Consider the following 19085-nt stretch of genomic DNA (forward strand, 5'->3'; position numbering starts at 1 on the left):
AATAAATATGGGGCCATACGTTGCTAATTATATGTAACAGTTGTCTATCTATGTCATTTTCCTTGATTGATACTGCAAGGTTAATGATGCCCAAACCTTTGAATTTGAAATAAAATTCAAACCTCTAACCATTGTCAATTAACAATCACCGATCATTATTCTGAGTTAAGTCGATTATGGAATGAGATCGACAATTATAAAGATCTCTAAGTGAAGTTTACCAATATTGCAATTTTCTTTCAATAATTAGTTGAAATGATTATGATTTTCTGGCCTGTTTGATGAACCTAGAGTATGATCAAATCAGGGTTCAAGTTCATGGCAAATATCATTTTTCTTTCTCTTAGACTATATTTCGATCATTGTTATTCATTGTATTGTATTGTATCGTTACTATACTTACAATGTTTGTTTGATTGTTTCTTCAAATGTATTGTACTGTATTGTTAAATTTCATTATTATGTAACAATTGAAACCCCTATTTTATGGAACAACCAATTTGGTGTGCTCCCATTGTTACTTAATTTCTTTTTCCAATTATATCTTTACATAATATTTCAAAATACTATTTTACCCTTTACCTTAAATATTTAAACCTAATCAAACCTCCTACCCTAGAATAATTAAGGATGTTTAAGTAAATTTATAAATTACAATACAGTACGATACAATCAAACCAAACAATTAAAATGTTACTAAACAATACAATCTAACCAAACATTGTATCTACCATACAATACAATACAATAGAGTACAATACAATACAATACATTATGAAACAATGGATAACAATGATCCAAACAAAGTGTTAAGGACGTGTTAGTATAGGAATAGAAATATATTTTGCATATAATATTGTACTTAGAGAAGGGCTGTTATGAGTGCCTATAAATAGGGCTCAATGTAAAAATATAGATACACAATTCAATAATAATAATTTTTCCTATATTTCTCCTATTTTACACCATCAATTTTCAAAGAGAGCGCAATAAGGAGGAAGAGATGATTTTCCCTAGTTCCATATGATAGTGGAAAGTGAATTTTGGAGAAAGAATTCAGGGAGGCTGGTGGGCATTAAGATAGGCCGGACGTGATAACATACTCAATAAGAAAAAAGCAGAAGAAGCCATTATAAAATCTGCTAAAGCTAAATCCTCTCCAGCTTGCCTATTGCTCATAGAAAGGAGTCAAATCTTGTAACAAACATCCTTTAACTAATCTTGGCTCCGAATTCCCTGTCTCACTCCTATAGAGCTTCTGCCTTGTCTATTCTTCCTTTATATTCCACAAAATTGGAGGGAGTTGCAGATCCTAAATGGGTTATGATTGAAGAAATGAAGGCCTTGTTAAAGAAACTAGACTAGGGAACTTGTCACTTCACCACCAGGCAAAAAGTTGGTTCATTGCAAATGGATCCCCACTATGAAATATAAAGATGATGTCACAATTGAAAAAAATAAAGCATGATTGGTAACTAAGAGAATCACTCAAACTTATGGAGTTGATCGTCATAAAATGTTTGCCTTAGTTGCAATGAAGATTCAAACTTATGGAGTTGATTATCATAAAATGTTTGCCTTAGTTGCAAAGATGAACACTATCAGAATTATCATGTCAGCTAAAGTTAATCTTGATTGGGAGTTACAATAGTTACACAATTGGAAAAACACGTGTTTATGGAGATCCCTTGTAATGCCCCAAAAATATGGGCATGTACAGAGGCGAGGAAGTGCAAACCAAGCAGGTCGCAGCTACGTTAATTATGAGGCGCCATGTGATGAAGGAGGGGTTGAAGTAGCAATATGAGGCATAGAGACCTGGCAAGAGGAAACAACCATATGAGATGTTGTATGACGTGCCTTAACGGTGCAAAAGATGTTTGACAAGGACTTGGGGTGCACCCAAGGTCTAGCCCGTCGGCGAAGGCCATGTAAGGCGAGGTATGTCATTATTGTGCGTTCTCGAGCTAAAGGTGCAATTTGGGGACTCCGAGCTAGGGACTTTTTTTTTAGCATGTTCTTACAAAGGCATACCAAATTTGGAGTCATTTGGATATGGGCTTGACTTAGCCAAGGACCAGTAGGTATTGTCGTAATTATCCAATGTGTTTGAAGGCTATAACACGTTCTACAAGAATAGGAATGGGATGAAACTTCATGGAACTGTGAAAGAAGTCAAGAGGAGCAAGTACAACAAAACGGTACCTCATTTGGAATTTGGAAGAGTCATTGGCTACGGCCCATTATGATTCTCTGGCTGAAGCATGTCTACTCCTGCCTCTTGGGCAGATGGTTTTTTAAGCATATATGGGGGGTTATACATGGTGACGACCAACCAGCCTCCCCCGGGCATTTTGCCCCAAGAGTCTTTATGGGGAACCTTAAGGGCCAACCTAGGCATGTGAAAGAAGAATCCTAGGTGCCCATATGAGTTAGGGAGCTCTATAGGCGGCGTGTGGCTCGAAAGTCAACGTTGGGCATCCTCACAAGGTAAGAGGCTTACTATTTGGAACAACAGGCCCTCTGAGCCGCCCCATTGATGGGATAGAACCTCTTATGTGATTGGGCAATCGTGGGACTCACTAATGAGCCTCTTGAGCTAACTTGTGAGCTTGGCAAGGGTCCATTGGCCTACGCATGCTTGGGCAAAGCTGCACTGTGGGACTTGTATGTATCATATGTGGGCTATGTTGGGCTATGCCTTAAAAAAATGAAAGGCACGGTAATAAAGACACATATGGCTAAAACCAAGGATTGGAAGTAGCCTACTCAGGCAAGTGCGCATGCACAAGGTGACTGGCAAGCTTGAGAATAAGAATGTGCACGCGGTAGCGATTTTGAAGTTTAAGCAAGAGATAAACATGTCCTTAGCCAAACCCCAAGGCACACATTGATATGACGTAGCATGTAACGGTGACACGTGAGTCGAATGCATGTCATAGCCATAATAGCAAACGAGCGACACAATGATGGGAGCCTTGAGGCCAACCTTTGCACAGGTACAAGGATCATATGGAGGAGCCTGGGAAAAGAGAAAGGTTGGCCCTAAGTCAGGTGATGCTTTGGGTGACGCACATGTAAATTTTGTGTTTAAATCAATTGAAAATAAGCCTGTGACAAGTGGTATCAGAGTAAAATCGTTACAAATGTTGAGTAAATTGTGAACTTTGTTGAGACTACGTCAAAGCAGATATAGTTGTTCGCCCTACTCATCCAAAATCGGTGAACCCAATGCAACTGTCTAAGGAAGATTGGTTGCATACAATGAAGCTAGATTGAGTTCTGTCAGCCAATATCTATGACAACCAGAATCACACCCTTCAACAACCATTGATTCAACATTTGTTTGCGTGGATTGATTCGAATTTGAAGCATCTGAATGTGATCAAGCTATCTTCGAGGGATGAATTCCAATCAATGGGTAAACTCTCAAAGGGATTATGTCAAGCCACGTTTGGTTGGCATGTAATGCCATCGTGTGATGTTGTTTAGGTGTTGTCACAAGATTGGACAATTGGATAGTTGTTGCTCAAATGTTCTAGATAGTGACCAATCGTTAGTTTTCCCAAAACATTGTAAGTAGTATGTTGGCAGCTTGATTAGCAAGAAGTGCAGACTTGATGATGAACATCAGGCAGAGATGGTAAGTGCATTAGAAACTTGTTAGTCAAGGTGTATTCATGCAAACAACGAGTTGAGTTGTCAGCCATGAAAATTCTAACCTTGTGAAATTAAAGGAACGTGTCGATGAGTCATTGGATGACCACTTGAGTGTCCTTCCAAGATGGATGGACTTGAGCCACATCTGAGGGACACTAAATGAGGGCGGTTGAACATGTCCATCTGGATAGTTGCATTGAGAATACCTAGCCATATGATAGATTGCGAAGAATGGCAAGACAGGCTCTGCATAAGAACATGCAGGAAGAGTAGGTTTGAGCCTACAGCAACTCTCAGCTTGCAAGTTGATAATGCTATTCACGGCATGAACCGGTCTAGCAAATATCACACCACCCACGTGAAGTAGGATCGGTGTGGTTCTTTTTATGAAGGGTTGTAGAGTCAAGAAAAGGTGGAGACAACCATCAGGTGTGTGAGGGGCATGGTTGCCGAACCATTCCATGGGGACGCACAGTGCCCAGGTAATGTGTATAAAAGTTCACAAATGAAGTATTCCCAAGAGTAGAAGGTCAAGCCAGGAAGTGTTTTGCAAGCCTCGCCATAGGTCAACAGATAATTGGGAACCTAGAGGGTCCTCACAATAGGCCATCCGAAATTGGGAGCACAAAGTTGGTCCTCATCATAAGCTTAACCTTCGGGTATCGAAGAGCTACAAACAGGAAGAAAATGTTCTGGACAAAGAAGTCTAGTTCATAGATTTATGTTAACACCGACACTTTGATTATGTCCCAAAGGAAGTGCAAAGGCCTACAGGTGCAAGGCACGTGATGTGCCAAAAGTGCCATGTTGAAGCATTAGATGCTAGAGGTCGGGTTGTATGCCGATTGGGACAAAATTGTGTTTGTGAAAGGATTATAGAGGTATGGTTGGCATGGATGCCATATCGAGGGATCCCTACCTTTCTGACCAATCAGGTCGAGGTATACTTGTGTTGTTGAAGCAAATGTCGGATGTAATCTAAAAAAAGTAAGGCACAGTGGGACTGCGAGTTATCTATGGTGGTTCTCAAATTCTCAACCGGGCTCGACACGTCAAGAGCATGCTTATGGTGCCTTTAATGCTTTAGTTTTGTTAGCAGTACTCGACAGTTTGCACCATGATGTGTCTAGTTACTAGGTCATACTCAAAATGCAAAGTATCTGCTTACGAGGCCTCAAAATTTTGTATAGTTTATAGCGCTAGTACTATTGCAAGTGCATTACAAGGAAGATATAGGCTTCCTACCAGTTGTAGGTCGTGAGGATCATGGTGTAGTTTACGTGAGTGTCACCACGAAGTTAGTCACTAGAGAGTGAAGGTGTGGAGGAACCGTCCAAGTGAACGTCGAAAGGTGAAATGCACATGCAGCTTAGACAAAACTTGAGGGAGGAAGTGTGAGGGGCATAAATCCAACTTAACATGAGCTCGAAAGAGTTCCATCACACATGGACTCGGGAAGCATGGTCTAAATCCTCAAAGGTATAGACTTCGAGTGTTTGTTGGTGTCGTATATCATTGATGTAATACCTCAAAAACAACCTAGGTGAATCTAGAGCCTAACATGGTTGTTATGAGGGTCTAAGGTCCTAAAACGGTTTAAAATGTGGTATTGAGGCAATGTCTAAGAGTTTAGGTGAATTAGAAGTCAAACGTCAAGGGACGACTAAGACGTTCGACGACTAGTCACCTTTGTGCTTTATGTGTGGTTATGTGCATATATGTGTGTTTCATGAGCTTATGAAGTCCTTATATGAGTTATAATATTGTTTATAGGCAGTGTGTTAAGTTTCATGAAGTTTGGAAGTCAAACGTCCAAGAAGGTCCATGGTGTTTGAAAGGTTTGCCTTGAAACAACCTTGTGTGTCTTGGCATGTTTCGTCGAATTTTACGTGTTCGTTTTGGATGAAATTGGTATGAAAGATCCTAAACTCGTATACGATCATATTCGGGTTGGAAACGTCCGGGTGTAAGTCCCCAAGGACCAACCAAGGACCCTTCATTTGAGCCAAAGGCTATCATATCAAGACCAGCCCCGATCGATTGAGGCAAACGACAGCTCTTTGGCTAGTCCACACCCGTCAATTGGAGTCGTTAATCAAGACTTAGCCTAGTCTCAGAACCAAACGACGGCCAGACAGAATGGTCCGTTTGTGGACTAACAGTCCGTCGATGGCCAATCGTTTGTGAGGTCTGCAAATGGGCAGCTTCATTGTAAGTTGCAAGAGTAAATTGGTAAATTCACTCAACGTCCAAATAAGAGTTTAGGCGGTTACTTAAGGGTATTTTAGGCATTTTAAGTGGATATATAAGTCTTAAATACCTAGATGAATTCATTATTCCAAATCAAAACCCAAAAATCTCTAAGTCTTCCAAAGGTTTTGAATCGTTGTATATTGATTGAATTGTTGTTAATTAGATGATTTTAACTCAATTAATCTATGAACCCATGTAATCCATGAACCCTAGTTTTTTACTACCTTATGATTGACCTGATATTGACTTAATGCTTATGAATTCTAGTGTAGTTTTCTATGGGCTATTGAATGATGTAAGAATTATATTCAATTGATGTATAGGTTGTCTTAGATTGATAAATCTATATTGAATTAACCTAGATTCATTGAGTATTATGGTTTTTGTATTGAATTGTTGTTCATGGTCATGGGTAAGGGTCTTATGGTATTTAATTGGCTGATTTAGACATGGATTGGAGTGGAGAGAATGGATTGGTGGTACACACTACCCTAATTCTCTTTATTTTATGGAATGTAGTTCTTGAATTATATTGTGATTGGTGTGGTCCGATTATGGTGGCGGTGCTATGTGAATGATGTGGCCTTGCCAACGTTACTTCATGTATTATGAAGATCATGGCCTTGTCGGCAACTACTTGAAGTATTATGATGATTTGTGTAGTTGATTATGTGAAGTATGATCATATCTCCTACATGTTAAGTAAAGTGAAAGTATGTGTTCTTCTTTTGATATTAGGTGATCATGTTAGACTATGATTATGTCCTTATGTGTGTAGTCTTAGAGCTAATGCATGATTATTCCTACTTGACTATATGAGTCTATGATAGTTATATTGATGACGTTATAGTAGTGTATAGGATGACTTAAAAGATAATAATGGTTATTCCTATGTGCTTCTAGAATGATATGCTATATGTGATAAAGTGAAGTCAATGGTGTGTCTTGTGTGGTAGACTTACGTCCCTTACTTGATACATGTATGAATGTGAATATGAGATGTCTTGACTTTGGATGCTAAAGCCTCTTAGTCTTGTATGTATGCATGACATAAGACCTTGAATGATGCTAAGATGGTACTTTATGTGAAATCGTAAACCTAGTGGTAAGTTTATGAACCTTGAAGTCGAAAGTCGTAATGGTATCCTTCTTGTAATGAATGTTGGACTGAAGGTTGGTTGGCTGGAACGGCATCATATCATCCTTAGGAAAGTCGTTAAGCTATCTTCGTCGCCATTGTAAGGCAACCCTTGGGGACCTCTTTGGTAGGGTGAATGTGATTGGGTTATGAATTAGATATGGAACCCCTTCGTATGATCCTTTAATATAAATTACTCTACGAGAAAAAAGGCTAGCACTAAGTGAGTATGGTAAGGGAAGTAGCTCTAGTTAAAGGATGAGGCAAGAGTGCAAAGTCAACCCTTCATATTCCCTGACCATGCGCCTACATGGGATGTGTCCAAGTTCTACCATTGGCAAGTAGAACACCCTTCATCGGAGTAGGTTACCACTTCGGATTCAATGTTTGCTACCATGGTCTATGTTGGTTATTGCATATTCTCATCATATGGGATACCTACTAGTATTTGAGAAGTTCTATGAAGTTTAGGTGGTAGTATGGGACGCTATCTAGACATTGCATAATAGCCTTTAAAGATGTTAGTGAGAGTCCCTAGGTCTTTTCCAAGACCATTACTTGAATGTCCTTATATGAGATGAATGTCTCTTAAATGAACTAATGAATGTAATGACTTAAGTTAAAAAGCATGTTAAATGAATAAGTACTTATCTAGAGTAGTTAAGGATTGTCTAGTTAAGGTGTGAAGGGGGCATAGGAATGGTCACTTCATATCTTACCTAGATGAGTCTTAAAAATGACTATAGATTAGGAAAATTGGATGATTATGTAGACATGATCCAAACTTAGGTAGTCTCACGGATTACTTAGGTAATCTTGAAGAGGTCAAGCATGGACATTCTCTTCTTGATTTACTTGAGTAAGTCTTTTGATAACCTTTGGAAGGGAGAATGTCATATTACATGTATATTGTTGTATTAAGTGAGAATGATCTTATCTTATGTAATCTAAAGGATCCCGTAAGTGTGTGTGAAGGGATTGTATGGGCGGTCGCTTCACAACTCACTCAAGTGATCCGTAGAATCACCTTTGGTAGGAGGATCTCATACTCATGTGTTTGGTGTATTGTAAGTGTGTGTATCTCATTATAGGTGGTCTTCAAGATCATTTAGGTGTGCCTAGAGAGGGTGTATAGGTGGTCTCTCTTTGTCTTACTTAAGTGAGTCTTAGGATAGTTTTTAGTGTGGGAATTACATGCTAGAAAGTGACTCAATTAAAGTTAAGGGACTTTACTGTAACAGTGAATTCTTAGCTCACTGTAAAGTGTTCCTTAAAAATGTGATAAATTGCTTGAGTGATTTCTTATGTGTTTCTTAGGTGTTAAAGGTTGTTCTTATGTTTATATTACGATATTTAAATTAAAAAGAGCATATTTCCATTAAATGTCTGTTTTCATGATTTTTATGCATTATATCATACTTAGTACATGTGTTGGTACTAATTCCATATTTTATCTATCTCTAAAGTGATTCATAGGTGAAGGTGCTTTTGGGAGCTAAGCTTGGATTATAGGATCGTTCAAGCAAGTTGAAGTATGTCCTCATTTGACTCGAGGACATAGATGTCTTTTATTTCTCTTATTGAAGCATTGTAATAGACTTAGTAGTACTATATTTCTATTGTATGGGCCGTGTCCCAAGTAATCTTGTGTCAAAGATTTCATGAAATGAGACTTAGTATTTACTATGATTTTATATGATTTTTATATAAAAGAGTTTTTGAAAGACTATTCGCATATTGTGAAAAAATTTTATTCCGTACTACTTTTCATTTATGTTTATGCGATGAACGATACGGAAGGGCTTGTACAAGACCTCCGAGAGGTCAAGTACACCGTGCCATGGCTCGAGATTAGCCCTAACTTCTAGGATGTGGTCTCGGGTCGTGAAAAACAAGATGATGATTGTTTTCAGGCTAGGAAGTGCGGGCCAAGAAGCTCGCACATGTGTTATCCATGCAGGCAACATGTGTTTAAGGAGGGGTTGAAGTATGAATATGAGCCATAGACACATGGCACGACGCAACAACCATATGAGATATCGCATGACATGCCTTTAGAGTGCCAAAGAAACTTCACAATGACTTCGGGTGCACACAAGGGACAAGCTCGTCAGCGAAAGCCACATGCGGCGAGGTATGTCACTGTCGCACGTTCTCGAGCTAAAGGTGGAATCTAGGGATTCCAGGATAAGGACTTGTTCCTAGCTTGTTTTTAAAAATGGTTATTCGCTTACCAAATTTGCGGTCATTTGGAGGTCGTTTGGATATGTGATTGACTTAGCCAAGGACTAGTGTCGTTTTCGTAATTACCCAATGTGTCTGACGGCTATAACTTGTTCTACGAGTGTGGGAATGGGATGAAACATCATAGAGGTTTGAAGGAAGTCAAGAGGAGCAAGTACAGCCAAAAGAAACCTCATTGGAATTCGGTACAACCATTTATGGCCCAGGATGTTTGTGAGCCTCTTTGCCTACAAAAGTTACTAGAAGAATTGAGATTTTTCTAAAACATGAAACATCCCTTATATTGTGATTACAAAGATGCAATCAGTACAGCTAAATTATGTTCAGAATGACCCAACAAAACATATTGAAATCAATCAGCACTTCATCAGACAGAGAGGCACTCTAGTGGCACCTTGAGTTTACTTTATGTACGGTCAAAATAAAACTGATGGGGGGTGTGCATACAAAAGGCCTCAGCAACAGAACTTTTTCATATTTTCTTTACAAGTTAGATATGAGTAACATCTTTCCTCCAACTTGAAGGGAGGAGCGTTGGTGTTTAACTGCGAATTAATTAGTATGATTTTAGGAGACTATTTTTCCTTATCCTAGCGTAATTCTCAGACTAGAATATTTCCTTTTACTGTAATAATTTATTGTCTTTCCTTAATCAGTTACGATTCACTTGTATAAATAGCTCTTCTCATGGGATGTAAAGACATACTAAAATACAAAGAAGTCTTTCTTCGTTCTCAAATTCTACAGAGATTCAATACCTGTAAAAGATCTTGTCCAATATAAGGATGGGTAAGACGGTTGAAGTCCCATAATCCTTCTGACTCGAGTTCTTCCTACAAATTAACTTGGATTTAATACAGACTCTGTTTACCTAAATGATATAAGAACAATCTAAACCTTAAAAGAATTGTAGAAAGCAGTAACTCTCACAAGTAAAGTATTAGATACCTGACTAATAGGAATAGAAGGTCGAAATTTTCCACAAAGGCCAGTCATTGCATGTTCTGGGAGCTCCCATATTCTGAAGAATCCCAATATGTGATCAATCCTATAAGCTGTAAAGTACTTCCCCATCTATAAAATGACAACATTGATAAAGTTTGAAATGCACACATAAAAATTAAAGTACCAGAGAAGGAAAGGAAAAAGCCAGAACTAAGTTTTAGGTACCTGTGTTAGACGAGCACGCCACCAACCATAGTTATCTTTTGACATTTCTTCCCAATTATAAGTGGGGAATCCCCAATTCTGGCCGTTTTTATCAAAATAGTCAGGGGGGGCCCCAGTTGAGGTGTTCATGCGAAACAAATTTGGGTAGACCCAGGTATCAACACTATTCCTGTCAACACCAATGGGCAGGTCACCTTTCAGCACTACACCTTTCTTTCGTGCATATTCCGCAGCTTCTGATAACTGATATGGGAAGCGTAAGTGTATAATAGCAGCTTTTCTTATTCAACAAAAGATAAAAAATTGACAGAGGAATACAGAATACATAAGATTGTGTTTACTTGTAGATGCAAATGGAACTGGATGTAGTAATAAAAACTAACAACTTCATAGTGCAAGCTTTCTTTAGAGAGTAGCTTCTCAAGCTGCAGTAACAGGAAATACATGGTAAGTACGAAACCAATAGGGGGATTACGAGGCTACCTGAACTTAACTTTTTCTATGCTTGAACTTAAGCGGAATCACCTTTTCTTTTGAAAATTCAGAAAACCGGCCCCATTGACTGCGCTCGGATGTTTCGAAGAAGTTCCGCAGAAAACAGAAAGCAGCATAGGGTTTCAACCATTCCTGCACTTAACAATAAAGGACCAACGCAAAAGCATAATTAAGATCGACATATTTCAGTCAATTTGCAGGGGAGAAAAGATATTAACTATATTATGCATACAAACTAAAATTTACATTGAAAAGATGTCAAGGTTCTTTTTTTTCTTCTCATTTCCTTTACTCCAGCCAGCCATTAGAGTAAACATAGCCAAAAAAAATGTCGCTAACTTAAAGTTTTGAATCCCAAATGTAATGAAATCAAATCCTGAAGAACCTGATTTTCAGAGAAGAACTCCTGGAATGATTTTGAGTTTAGTATTGTCTCCTTCTCCCGAGCGAAAATTTTCTTGGCAATAGAAAGTTTTGTAGCCATGCAAGCTTCATAATCTACATCCTGCAATAATCATAGGCCAGACAAAAAGATAAGGAAATTATCAGATTTATGAATATATATGGCCTTCATGATGGAACTGTTTGACAGTTTGACCTAAGAGAATGTTCTACAAATTTACACATAAAAGACTGTAGAGAAAGGAATGGCATGCTGTAGTCATGGTGGTCCATTAGTAGTGGCAATGCAACATAGTCACATCAATACTGGTATGGCAGCAGTCAAGGTCTAGGAGGTTTAAGAGCAATTTTGCTGTATGAAAAACTTCATAGCTAGGTGATCTGACAGGAAATTGGTTGGAACAAGGAGCTTGTATAGAAGCAGCAGTTAAGATGTACATGAATGCCTTTGTTCCCAACAATCTCTGAAAGCAGATTCAAAATCGAAGAATTTTGTGAATACCTTTTTATCCAACTGAACTCTTGCCTCCCTGATCTCTTGCTGTGAATGAGTAGAGAAATAGTCACACAAGTTCAAGGTATAAAAATGGAATTTCCACTGTTCAGCTGATCTAACAAAAAAAGGTGTTTTATACACAGATGCAACATAATAAAGACTAAAATTAACACCTTGATATCCTCTGGAATGTTCGCTGAAATGGCCTCTACCCGTAGGTACAATGGGTGCAAGGCAAATACTGAGAGAGAGCTGCATTGCATCAAGCATGAAAATGGAACAACTAATATCAAATTAGTAATTCTATAAAACAAAGCTTAACTGGGGTACAGCAAATATTTCATGCAGTCTGTTTTTAATAAACAGAAACGATCATTCTATTAAGATTATCTTATTGTTTATGCAGTAACAAACCCTATCAGAAAGCATTCAGAAAGAACTCAAGAAATACATATACTTCTTTAGAATCAAATTTTCCTTTTCTGTTGAACCTAACAAAGGAGCATTCCCTCATCCATATAGGAGACCTAAATCTTAATCGCCAAATGTAGGATCAAATACGAATATATGTGGCATTATTCCTTTTTTCCACAGCTTAGGCTTTAGATAGAGGTAACTTAGTATGTTGCTAAAGTGAGAAGGAGTTTGGGTATACAGACAACTTAATTTGTGTATTCCAGTTTTGCTATTGCTGACCATACACTAAGGGGTCGTTTGGTTTGAATTCAAGTTATGATGGGATAAATTATGATGGGATTAGTTATGATGGGATAAGTTATGATGGGATTATTTTTTATTGAGTGTTTGGTTTGTTCTATTCAAAAATAATAAATTTTAAGAACAATTTATTTTTTTACAAAAATGCCCTTCATGAATGTAAAAAGTGATGTAACAAAAGGGTTGAAAGAGACATTTTTGACGTTTACTTATTTATCCCGGGGTAAGTTATCTCGGGATTACTATACCACCAAAGAGGAGGGATAACTTATCCCGGTACTTATTATTAATCTTGAGATAAGTTATCCCGGACTTGCCAACCAAACAACAAATTAAGTGGTACTATAATTTAATCCTAGGACTATTTGGTATTATCCTTCACAGCAAACGACCCCTAAGACTTAGAACTTGAACTGTATTTCTGTAGCTGAAAGTTGGCATTTTTACTGATTATAAAGCAGGTTCAAAAGCACTAAAACTGGATAAACAATATTTTGTCATCAAATCCACTATTTATGTTGTTGATAAATTATCAAGATGGAATTGATCTGATCTACATGATGATTCAGAGCTCAAATTAAAATCCTTAACAACGAAAATTACCTATAAGGGTACGAATCCCACCACATACAGTTGACTGATGTATCATTGATGGGCAAAAGCTGAACCAAATGAAAGCCAGATTCAACGGCCCAATCTACAAGTAACTTCAGGTCAAGAAACTCCCCAACTCCAAGATCAGCCTCTGACCGTACGGAAAACATGGGTATTGAGACACCTGCTCCCCTCCATGGCATTTCCTGATAATAACACAGATTGGCTTTCTTTTCAGCTTATACTCCCATATCAGTTTAACAAACATAGAAAGCCACTGGTGATTTCTTATAGCTGACTTACCCGCATTAAGCCATCTGAAAGAACTACAAATTTAGATTCACCTATTGTGACATCAACAGAAATCTCGCGACTGGCACCACATTCCACTGATGTTCCAGCCTTACTATGTTTGCAGTACTTGTATGTTTAAATCATTAAGGAAGAAAGAGTGTACATGAAAGAAATTACTGTCAAGTTTATGATAAAATGGCACTGCATTTAGCCTATAACTCAGGCAGACAAAAGGATATTTTAAAGGGAAGTCATCTTTTCCCATAACGCAGGCTGCCTGCCATAATGAATCCCCAGCATATGCAAGCTTAAGGCCATCCTGAATCTTCCATTGCCCAAGATTTAAGGAGCTGCCAAGCACATAAATCTACAGGATAACAGTATGTCAGGTCTGACATCAAGATGGATTGCAAGGATACTAATGGGCACATAAATAACAAAACATATGCATGTAAAAAAAGCAAAGGTTGTTCTGTGAAAAGAGATCTTACAGATGTTCCTTCCTCTAAATAGGGGCAGCAAATTCTAAATTGCAGATTAACTGAACCTGTTTCAGCAGTAACATTAGAAAGCACATTTCAACTAAGTTTGTTTTATAGATAGAGCATCCAACAGAGAAAATTACCATCCTGGTCCAGCTTATTCTGAGTGATCTCCAAGGGCCTTTCACCGCCCAAACTCCAACTTGTCCGAAAGATGACATCCTTAAATGCACTTCTAAAAGGGATATTGTCAGAACCAGTCTGCAAGAGAAGAAAAAACTTAAGTTGCTAGATCAAAGTCAAAACAAAAGGAAATTGTTGGAAAGGGTGTTGATTACAAAGAAACATAAATATATAAGCATGTTTGAGGTCATTTTGCAGAATATATTGAGTATCATATCAATCAACTATTACATACACAATGTAATCCCCTAAGTGAGGTGTGGAGAGGGTGGTGTGTACTGTTGAAATTGGCTTTTAACTTAGTATAGTAGTTTATAGCAAAATAAGTTGTTTAATTTAAGATAATTTGAATTTTGAATTTTGAATTTTAGTTAGGCTGTTTGAGTAAAGAGATATTTTAGGTTGTTTTAAATGTCAAATTTGTAGATTATGTATTTTATGTTGGCTATTTAAAGCCCTCACTGCTTAATAAAATAATTGAGAGCTATTGAAAGTCATTTCAATCCATTGAGAGACTTTTCAATCAATTCTTTTTGCTGCCCCATTTTTTAAAAACACCAACAATGGTATCAAAAGCTTTCATTGATCTTCCGGGATCTGTAAAATCTTCAAAAAGAAGTACCATAAAAAAATTTTAACCCGTAATGGTATCCTTTAATCCATTAAGGCTACTGTCCTTCAACCCATGCTTTTTCAATGCACATGATTTTTTCCACCAATTTTTAACCTACAAAAAGGGCAAGCAGCGATCTCTCTTTGAATGACCAAAAAAGTTTTACTGGCAGTGAAAATGAAATCATATTTTATAACCTATGTCATATGTGTTGTTCTGATGGAAGAAAATACTTGCAACAATACTTCGCAACTCCTTTAACTGTCCAAATAAAACCACTTCCTGAAGAACTTATACACAATACAATGACATGGAAGGTGTTTTTGAAGATCAAAATCAAAAGAAGAAAAAGAATGAATAAAAGAAAGATCATCAATATCCAAAAGATGTGCACGTTCAAAAATAATCAAGAGACATTCAGCATCAACTGCAAGAGCAAAATTAAGGAGGAGCATTTTTTAATTGCAGTAACTAAAGCTGAGGAGGAGTGTTGAAATTTGCTTTTAAATTACTGGTGTAGTTTTTAGCAAAATAAGAAAATTTGAATTTTGAATTATAGCTAGGTTGTTTGAGTTGTTGAGATATATTAGGTTGTTTTAAATTTCAAATTATACAGATTTTGTATTTTGTGTTGGCTATTTAACACCCTCAATGCTTAATAAACAAACTGAAAGCTATTGAAATTTCATTTCAATCAATTTTTTTTTGCTGCCCCATTTTTAAAGAGGCATAATACATATATGGACCTTAAACTTGGCTTTAAATTTTAACTTTGACCACCAACTTTCATAATGCACAAACAGGCACTTTAACTATCCAACTTTTAAATAAATAAACACATGAGTGTACATGGCACAATACACGTAGGACACCACGTAGGACAAAACATGACATGTAAGATGACATGTAGGACATATGTGTCTATTTGTTCAACTTTATACAAGTTAAAGTGTCTATTTGTGCACATTCAAAGTTGAAGGGCATAAATGTGATTTGAGGCCAAGTTAAAGGGCACATTTATGTATTATGCCTTTTAAAGAAGACCATGTACACAGATTTACCCTTACCTTGCGAAGGTGGGAAAGGTTGTTTTCGATAGACCCTTGGCTCAAGTAAAGCTCATCAACATCAGCATTCCCCTTTGATATTGGTGTCGCATGAGCCTGACCAGCCAAAAAGGGCACAGCCAGGTCCAAGACGAGCATCAACAATAAAATTATTAAGATAGAAAAGAAAATTTGTAAAATGGAGTATTGATGAGCCTATAGCTTCTTCTTACACCCATTTTTGTGACTAAAGCGAGTTTATACAAATTACCTCTACTTATATAAAGAGAAAAACAATTTGCCAATCTACCCGAAAGATTTTGTGAGAAGATTGTTTGGCATTTAAGCAAATGACCATTTTGTCATCAATGATAATGAGAACCTTCTTACCAGACTTGGGGTTCTAAAGGGTTGTGTTAAGGCAAGGCACATTCGTTAGTCATTTACTCGTCCCTTCAATTGTGCCATAATATTACTTGATAGTTCTTGTGTAATGCAGGACAGCAGTACAAGACAAACAATTGGTGTCAGGCATATTTCACAAGGCTTTTACTACCTTAACTCTCCCAATTCCTCCACAGCATAACCTGTTGCAGATCCTCCAAATGAACCAAAAACCCCTCGTATACAGGTTTTATGCCCCACATTGAAGTCCTGTGTCAGTTCACTGGGATTTAAATAAGTGAACCAACGCTGAAGGCTTTAGAAGAAGAATGTGTAACGTCAGACAACCATGATGAAGTATCTTTTTAACAAACCCAAACCAGCCTCACAGCTTGTGGCACTTGGAACATTAACCACCCATCTTTACAATTCTCAAATTAAAGTGATCAATTTGAATGGTTAATAAAGGACAGCATTTCGCGTCAGCCCTTTAAAAGACTATGCTACCTCTACTAGAGGAGGAGAAAAGTATGTAATGGCTACTCCATTACAAAATTCTGATGTCCCAAGGATGAGTGAAACAGAGGGGAGAAAGTTCAAAACTATCATAAACTCTTCTTCTTCGTTATTCTGGAGTAAAAGTAAGCACCGAAGAACACCCAAAAGATACAATTTTTTCACGGATACAGAAGAAATGAAATTACTAAGGACGACTGTGACACATGCACTTCCATTTTAGACCAACCTCCGTTTGTCCTTTCATCGCTGTTGTGTAAACAGTACATATCCAATCAATAATTCATTCATATATTTATCATATACATTCACTTCCCATGTTCTATTTATTTTAGAAAATATTTTTAAAAATAATAATAATAATATCTATTTTTTTTTTGTGATAAGGTTTTAAAAAAAACAAGAATCTTAAGGAATTAATAAACAGAACTAGTGTATTTAGGTGGAGTCATTTGGATAAACAATTTAGGAAGTCCTAAAGGTTTTACTAATATCCTCCTTTAAATTTCGCAAGTATAATATTTTTGCAGATGTATATTTATGAGCAATATATGTAATCTCCTACATATTGTTAATATGAAGCCTAGACCAGAATTTAAATTGACTAAATTGGTACGATACAACACAGAAATTGCAATTTCTATGGAGGAAAAGATTTCAGGTGCCATTAAAAGGAAGAATGTCAAATGAAAAAATGTTGATTCTCTATTCTGTCTGTCAATAGTTAGAACTACTGTTTTAGCTGAAGACATGATAGACATTTATGAAAGAGAAAAAGTTAAGATAATCTGGAAACAACCCAAAATAATATATCGGCAATTTTTCAAATACAACTTCTCCGGGGTGATAAGGGGAAGATCACAGAAGGTCGTGAATATAGAATAACAGGACGGAGAATGCTTCTGAATCCCTAAAGTTTTCAATCCTTTTTTGTTTCAGGAATCACAATTCAAAGAGAATTAAACTTAGCGACCACTGGGTATCTGAAAATGCCTGTTTTTTAAATTTTAAAGCAAAATAGCCAAATGAATAAAGAATGAGGATTAAGGATTGAGAATACTACAAGAACATTATAGGTACACATGAGGATAATGAGAAATAGAGAAAAAAATTGAACACTTATGTCATCTTTTGATTCATCATTTAGTTCATACTAAACGTCTTTGACAACTACATACTAGTGGAAGAGTCGTATGACGCAACAAAGAATTTTAGGAGCAACTCGCAGACCTTCCTTTCTCATAATTAAGTTCATCCAAGGAACACGCATCCTAGGTGGTGCAGTATTCACGAAACAGTATGAGAAGAGAACACAGAACAACTGGCATATCTTCCTTTCTCATAAGCCACAACAAAGTTCATCAAGGGAAAACGAATGCTTAGTATAGAAAAAACAGTATGAGGAAGAGAGGCAATAAAATTAGCACCTGCCAGAGATCATGAAGTTCTAGTGATTGCCCATCCTGAAATCCATCAGGAAGCAACAGTTTCCTTTTCTTTCCAACCTCCCATCGCAGGATATTTCTTCTATCATCCACCACATAGTAACTGTACTCACTTTGATATCCAGGAGGAACTGGAATGCTTCCAGACCATATAAGCTCTTCCCCTTGGTGAGAAGGCTTCAATAATAGACCCTTTTTCACATTCCATGAACCAAGCAACCGATCTGAACCACAGATGAGAACGTTCTGCCCCCACTGAGTATAGTATGGGATTCTGAAGCTCACCTTCCTTGACTTCAACCCCGAATTCACCATCTTAAACTGAATAAAACCAAGTGAACTCCTCAAAATGTAGCTAAACCAACTAATTAGTTGTACAAAAAATGTCAATCGGTTTCAGAGTATCCAATGTAGAGATTGAATTTGCATAAAGCATATCCTCCCTCTATCCCAATTTCTATCTTTCATTTTGGATAAGTTTTTAAAATCTTATTTCTTTCTTAAATTTCGAATCCGGTCAAATTAACTCGCATAAAATGCATGGACCAACTTTGAAACCCTAGGCTAATCAAAACTTAACACTTATAATATGAAGTGAACCAGACACTTTAAAATGAAGAATATGGGTGGTTATATAACTATTAGATTAAATGTGTTTTGGCATAAATATGAAGAACTGTACCATAGTCAGATTGAATTTTGAGCTGATTAAACTTATTACAAAGAAGCGAACAATGATATAACATAAGAGTGATAATAAGTAGAGCAAAAGTCGAACTGTTACCTTTAGTCGAATGAAGTCCCACCACCACTAGTGCAGAGGTTTGTTTTTGTGAAGAATATGAGGAATGAGAAAATTGGGGTCTCTCTCGATAAAATACAAAAACGAATTGAAAAAATATCAAACAGATTTTTTCTCTTTATTACTGATTGAGTGAGTAGCTAACGCTATT

At 37.1% G+C, this 19085-nt stretch overlaps 1 protein-coding gene across 4 annotated transcripts in view; it reads right to left on the reverse strand.

Moving 5' to 3' along the window:
* LOC101253841 (4-alpha-glucanotransferase DPE2) overlaps nucleotides 1-18768 on the reverse strand; it is a 41075-nt gene extending 22307 nt beyond the window's left edge. Inside the window, exons 1-15 of one of the 4 annotated variants that reach the window (XM_026029164.2) lie at nucleotides 18115-18762; nucleotides 15809-15904; nucleotides 14089-14206; nucleotides 13955-14010; nucleotides 13703-13830; nucleotides 13473-13596; nucleotides 13179-13375; nucleotides 12032-12110; nucleotides 11865-11903; nucleotides 11346-11465; nucleotides 10991-11092; nucleotides 10807-10890; nucleotides 10466-10708; nucleotides 10244-10369; nucleotides 10054-10128 (exon numbers count right to left, since the gene is read on the reverse strand). In XM_026029164.2, coding sequence (XP_025884949.2) covers nucleotides 10054-10128; nucleotides 10244-10369; nucleotides 10466-10708; nucleotides 10807-10890; nucleotides 10991-11092; nucleotides 11346-11465; nucleotides 11865-11903; nucleotides 12032-12110; nucleotides 13179-13375; nucleotides 13473-13596; nucleotides 13703-13830; nucleotides 13955-14010; nucleotides 14089-14206; nucleotides 15809-15904; nucleotides 18115-18447 — 1920 coding nt within the window. In that variant the 5' untranslated portion in view covers nucleotides 18448-18762. Of the gene's footprint in view, nucleotides 1-10053; nucleotides 10129-10243; nucleotides 10370-10465; nucleotides 10709-10806; nucleotides 10891-10990; nucleotides 11093-11345; nucleotides 11466-11864; nucleotides 11904-12031; nucleotides 12111-13178; nucleotides 13376-13472; nucleotides 13597-13699; nucleotides 13831-13954; nucleotides 14011-14088; nucleotides 14207-15808; nucleotides 15905-18114 lie in introns of all 4 variants that reach the window. The other 3 variants (XM_069293261.1, XM_010317286.4, XM_069293262.1) reach the window with 3 other exon arrangements.
* Between the last annotated feature and the right edge of the window lie 317 nt (nucleotides 18769-19085).

Source organism: Solanum lycopersicum, chromosome 2 (genome assembly GCF_036512215.1).
Source record: "Solanum lycopersicum chromosome 2, SLM_r2.1".
Lineage (NCBI taxonomy): Eukaryota > Viridiplantae > Streptophyta > Magnoliopsida > Solanales > Solanaceae > Solanum > Solanum lycopersicum.